Source organism: Gavialis gangeticus, unplaced genomic scaffold, assembly GCF_001723915.1.
Source record: "Gavialis gangeticus isolate Ggan-Ray unplaced genomic scaffold, GavGan_comp1, whole genome shotgun sequence".
NCBI lineage: Eukaryota > Metazoa > Chordata > Crocodylia > Gavialidae > Gavialis > Gavialis gangeticus.
The window spans coordinates 67,001,870-67,008,201 of record NW_017728994.1 but is presented as its reverse complement, the minus strand read 5'-3'; the positions used below and the strand labels follow the sequence as shown (position 1 = coordinate 67,008,201).

At 41.6% G+C, this 6,332-nt stretch overlaps 1 protein-coding gene across 1 annotated transcript in view; it reads left to right on the top strand.

The window, feature by feature from the left end:
• CHST15 (carbohydrate sulfotransferase 15) overlaps positions 1 to 6,332 on the top strand; it is a 132,413-nt gene that overhangs the window by 94,973 nt on the left and 31,108 nt on the right. The window contains exon 5 of the mRNA XM_019502963.1: positions 2,836 to 2,992. Coding sequence (XP_019358508.1) covers positions 2,836 to 2,992 — 157 coding nt within the window. The remainder of the gene's footprint in view (positions 1 to 2,835; positions 2,993 to 6,332) is intronic.

Genomic DNA, 6,332 nt, shown 5'->3' with positions numbered 1-6,332 from the left:
GACAAGTAGAGTGCAAGACTGCCATTAGCAACCCTGCTCTCAGACTCCAAGAAAAGAGGCATACCACCATCTGTAAGCAGGTCAAGTTGGGCTGCCCACAAATTGGATGCCGTGACATGCGTTACTTATACCCAGGGCTGTTTTAGTCCCAAAACAGCCTAGAATCAGGATGGCCCAAAAGTGACTGAAACCTGTTTATTAGGCCTGATTCTTCCAAGATAGCTAGTTTTGAGCTGCACCAAGAGGCATAGCACAGAATTACATCTGTGGAACAAGCCAAATATGTTGACTGGATATTTTGGTTTGAAATTGAACATTTTGATTTAAGAAGACTGTTGCCATGGCCTGATGGGTATTACAGTTTGGCTACTTGTTTTCCTCTGCTCTCTGGTCTCTCTGGCTGGATTACTTCTTCCAGATAAAGTATACTTACCTCTGTGACTTGAGTCACCATGTAAATCATGGGAGCCTCTGACCATGGTGCCTTATTACAGATGTAGTTTGCTGAGGAAGTCTAAAAGACCAACTGGGTCATGGGACACTCATATCATGGTCCTACAAAGCAGTGTAAGGGCATTTCAATAAAAATGTTTTGGTTTTTAGGTGCTCAGTTTTTTGAAGAAAAGTTGAAATTTTCCTGTGTAAAATTTACTTAAATAAAAGTCTTGATTTGACTAGCAAGACTTGTAGGGCCAGGTTTTGTAGAGTTTTGCTATCATTGGTATCTGCAGAAATTCTTCCTATGTAGATTGCGATCTCCAGTGACACAGGCAAAATGCACGTATTAATTCAGTTCACTAGTTTAAATTATGCACTGCATATTTGACTATGTACCTTGTGCTACAGCATTTGCCTGAGTTCAGCTTCTTTATTCTCTAAGTGTTCTTATTACTAGGGTTGTGCTCTCTTTATTAACTTTACAGAAAGGGGTTGGGGTAATTATGCTCATTGAATTATTTTTTATGACCTTGGTAAGAAAACAACCTAGTCAAGTCTACATGATACATGAACATTGGGTTTGGGGAGGATGCTGCATTATTGGACTTACAAATGAAAATGCAATTAAAACTATAAATATTTAAGTTCAAAATGTTGCATTGTTTTCACACCTTAAGCTTTTTTGAATCCTGTTCTTATTAGGTAATAATTGTATTTCCTTGGATTAAACAGTACATATTTAGAAGAACCAGTGGACACTGTTGTTCCACCTTCAGGCATTCTAAGCAGGATGCATTTATTTTTGATCATTAATATGATAAATTCACAAGAATGTTTTATGAAAACATTACACGATTTTATTCCATTAATCTCAGGATAAGGACATTGTACATTTATTCTTTAATGAAAATAGACATTTTAATCATACGGTATGTGCTTTAAGTCCATATGAAAAATTGGTGTGTTTTTGATTTGTGCTGCAGCAATTTGATATATAAATGCTTGACTAGAACAGTGATTAATTTATTGTGTGTTGAATATAGCTCTCTCTGCACAGATATTAAAATTGTATTATGATGTGTAAAGGGACACTGTTAAATTGGTAGGCTGCTTTATTTATTTATTTATTTTGCTGCTCTGAGAAATTAAGATTCTGGGAGCAAGTGGAGAGCAGAATTTAATTTCTTTTGCCATTTAATTCAGACACTCGTCCTGTTTTTAAAGGATTTTGGCTTCTGCATACAAGCTACACTGAACTAACCACAAAAAACCAGCATCTTGAGTTATTGTTGATCTTTCTGCATGAGTAAACTGAAAGCAGATATGCAAAAGCAAGCACTTTCTGGGCCAAATCCCCAGCTAGAGGAAGTGTTGCTTACTTTCCACACCCTTATTTACATGAAGAATATGGTCCTATCTGGACTGTGTGGAGAGGAATTCCAAGAGGGCCATGATGAAGGAGCATGTTAATTCTTCAGACACCCTGGCAATGGCTGAATGGGTGGGAAGTTGCAGAATATTTGCAGAGACACTCGAGCAGTAACTTGTGACCTGTTTAGTTGCTGTTCACTGCCTCCTTCATGGGTCATGTAATCCATAAATTGATTAATGTTTCTCTTATACCTATATTTTGGACAGATCCTGCTCTCAAAATACGTCTCTGCAGTAGCATATATGGAGCCCATTTTGTTTTTAGGCTCCCTGGTTCTGCTCTCTTTTTACATCCTGGTGCAGGAACACTCTGTTCTCTTATATCTGGAGCCATCCATACTTTTTAAATTAACTGGAAACTGATTGGCTTGGTTGACTTGTGTATTTTTCACATTGCCTATGTAGTCAGCAACACTGCTACATGTTTTATGCAATATTGCTCTACTCGACTGGCTCCTTGCTTTTTTTTTTTTCCTTGGGATGGCAAATGACACAGTTCACTTGAGCCTGACTTACCTGAACTTAGGGGAGTGTAAAGTGCAAGGAATTCTTAATAAAGTATCTTAAATAGAACTGAAAATCTTTAAGGTACAAATTTTCCTACCTGAATTACAGGTTAATTCTGCAGAATAACTTTACAACCACAAGGGTTCAAATGCTGGCCCCACCCTTTCTAAATTAAATACACTTAAACCTTTATCAGACACTTCCATAAATACAATGCGCAGATAATATAATTATAATAATCTAAAAACTCCCCTCGCTGTAACTGCAATAAAATTACAGTACATCTTTCAAGTTCTGTACAAACATTGGCCAGACCTTTAAGCTGGTGTAAACTAGCCTAAGTCTAATAATAAAGTCAATAGGCAGGTACTGATACACCAGCAAAGGACCTGTTTTATATGCCAGTGTACATCATTCAGTAGAGTCGCGGTTATTAATGTAGATGTTTTCTATTTCTAGGAGAGGCCAGTGCTTCAACAATGTGGGATAACAATGCTTGGATTTTCTTCTATGACAACAGCACTGATGGAGAGCCTCCATTTTTAATCCAGGATTTTATCCATGCCTTCCAGCCAAATGCCAAACTCATCGTCATGTTGAGGGATCCAGTTGAAAGGTTAGCAACAATAATTCATTTCAAACTGCAGAAGAAACCCACCACTAAGAGCTGGAATCCTTTCCTTGCTACAAACTTGATTTTTGGGGTTTATTTTATTTCTCTTTTAAGTGTCATTAGAATGTTTGCATGCTTGGGGTTTAGTTCTTTTCTGGTATAAACATTAATTCTTGGAAAAATCCAAGGATTTATTCAGTTATAATTAATTGTAGATTCTATTCATATCTATGGCTTCATTTAAAGTATTTTGGCATGATAAATTGTAATATAAACCATAGAAAATTAGGGTTGGAAGGGACCTCAGGAGGTCATCTAGTCCAACCCCCTCCTCAAAGCAGGACTATCCCCACCTATGTCATCCCAGACAAGGCTTGTCTAGGTGGGACTTAACTTCCAAGGATGGATATTCTACATCCTCTCTAGGTACTGTGGAGTGCTCTGATGCAAACTAAAAGTGGTGAGCAGTAGGGTTTCTTTGTAAAAGGGTAGAAAATTGGATATGGCACCACATCAGCAAATTTTCCTTTAACATTGGGAATACTTACTACAGGACTAAGCTACTGCTGCCCCAGATCATTTTAAATCACACTGCCTTACAGCTCATCCTTGGTTTTGCTGACTTTGGCAGCGTTGTAGGGGCTCTATTTTTCCAAAGATAAACTGTTCTTGAATTATTTTCCAGTTTGTTAGCCACAAGCATCCTTTTTTCCACTTATATTTTACCTTTGCTCCGTCCTTTTGGACAGCTGTGACCCTAATGGAACTGGAGTGGGATTTCTGTGAACTGCGTTCTCCTGGGGTGTGGTCCTTTCCAAAACCAAAGGTCAGCGTTTCTGTGAATCGGGATGTGGCAGCATGGCCCTCTTCTCTGTGTAGCTGCATAGCAACAGGCGAGTTTGCCAAATATACATGTTCAGGGCAGTACAATCAGCTGCAGACTGGAGAATTGCCATCCTTCAGGAAGACTTTAGATGTGCACACAGGGACAGACAGTATTCATTGGGGTTCTGAAGGCCATACTGCTGGGGCCAGTTTCTTATGGGTGCTTTAAGCTTGTGACAAATAAGCCACACCTCTGTGGGATGCCTTTAATTCCATATATATGCGCACGAGCAAAAAATCTGCAGTGGTGTTTCTTTCTTTCTTTTTTGTGTGGTTTGTGGCAATAGAAGGTATATATGTTAGTTTTTCCTTTCTCCATATTTTGACATTTCTGGCCTAATACATAGAATCAAAGATAAAGGCCTTCAAGAGCAGCAATGTAGAAAAGCACATTCTCCTTAAGAAGGTATCTAAAATGGGACCAGGCTATGACAGTTTAGGATCATGGACACACTTCTTTATAGAATCCTGTATCACTACCTCCTTCTGTCCTGGTTCCCATAAAATGCACTTATTAGGCTTGTGGGAGCCTAAAACGCCTTTGAAAACAAGAGACTTCACTTCCCTTTCTCCTCCCTTCCTCTCCACTGCACTTTTTCTGTCTTCATATGGCCTTCCGCAAAGCTGCTCTGATGTGCTGTAAAACCAATGCTCGTTCAACGAGCTTTAGTTCAAAGTGCCCTGCCACTATTCTTCAGCACGGGGATGCTGATATCCGTGATGCTTGGGTGCTTTTAATTAGCGCAGCTCACTAATTAAAGTTTCCCCCCTGCCTCCCAGAGCATGTCTATAAACACCCATCAAGACTAAATCTGGGGTGAGAAGATAATAGGTGAAAAACAGCCAGTCAGGGGAGGCAGAGTCTTTTTTTTGTTTGTTTTTGTTTTGTTGCTAATGAAGTCCTACTCTTGGTTCCCTAGTGTTTGGATGCCAGTGTAATATTGACTGAGAATATATTGTGCCCTGAACAACTGTTTTAAAGGTTTCCTAAACAAACAGGTCATGTGTATCCTTCCTCTTCCACTGGCAGAGAAGGGTGGAACCACAAAACTGAGATTCAGGTCACAGATAATCATTTCCGTTCTGCTCTCATACTTTCTGGTGACAGAAAAATTTAGCCAGAGAGGTCCTCATCAGACTCACTCCTGAGACTGGCCCACTCAATCAGATTTCACTGGGTTTGGTTGCCTGGCATCTGCTGCGTGGGTGTTCCCTGATTAGATTTCCTGGCATCTGGACTTGGCAGGACAAGGGCTGCCAGAGATGCTCATCCCTGTCTGTGTGCAACGAGGAGCCCCGCCAGCTCTTCCCATCCCCAGTATCAGAAAATGCATTTTTCAACTTTTAAAATATGTCTCCTGACCTCAGAAGTTAACATATGGTAATTTTATGCAAGAGCTGGTTGAAGTGGCTCCCTCATGTAAATCATCCAGGAATTCTCTGATTATTTTAGCCGCCTTCTATAATATGGGTGTTGCGCTTTGCCAGCTGTAATATGAGTGAGATAAGTGAGGTCCAGCTCCCTAGCTCTATTGGTAGGAAATCAGTTTCTTTGTGTTTATAATTTTGTTTGCCTTTGTTGCTTAGGCCATACATGAAATCATAGGAGCAAATGTAGCCCCAGTGTAAAGATGTAGTTCCATTGGTCTAGATAATACTGTTCTGTGCACTGGTGCAAGTCAGTGGTGCTCAACATTTTTCTTTAGAAGTGGGCCAAACCTTAAAATCAGAAGTGGGTCAAGGGTCACATAGAAAGGCATTGGCAGAGTTCAGCCTGCGTGGTCCGCTCTCTGAGCCCACCAGTTGTCAGCATTTTCACGCAGCTCCAGAGCCCAGGAAATGAACAACACTGCTTCTTATCCCCTCTTTGCTTCTCTGCTGCCAGACTCAGGGGACAGGCAGCACTGGTGTTCACACCCACAAAAGGAGTCTAGAGCTGTGCAAAAGCAGTGGCTCCAGCCAGAACTTGTGCTGATGTGTTGGTGAGCTCAGACAGGATGGGTGCGTCCACACATGCAAGCACGTGCACTTGCAGCAGCTCAAATAGAAGTGGTGCAAATTTGAGCCAGGGCTTTTTGGATCAGCGCACGTGCTTGGACATGCACTTTGTTGTGGAGCAAATTGTGCTGCTTGGGGCAAAATAAGCTTGCCTGACTCCTCCCCGATCTACAGCCAGGGAGAGCTAGAGCTGAGGTCCAGCACCTGTGCTGTCCCCACAAGTATAAAAAGCTGCCCTGTCCTGGCCCCAGCAGTACAAAAAGCTGCCCTGGCAAGTAGCTCAGGGCTACTTGGTCTCAGGAGCTTCTGGGGCCCAGCCAGTTGGTACCTGGAGACACTACCCCTTGTGCCAGCTGGACTGCTGAAGCAGCCTTGAGAGTTCCCTGCACCCTGTACCCACTGCAGCAGTCTGGCAGTGGGGACTGCTGCCTGGCTGTGACCTGCTGTGCACCTGCCAGAC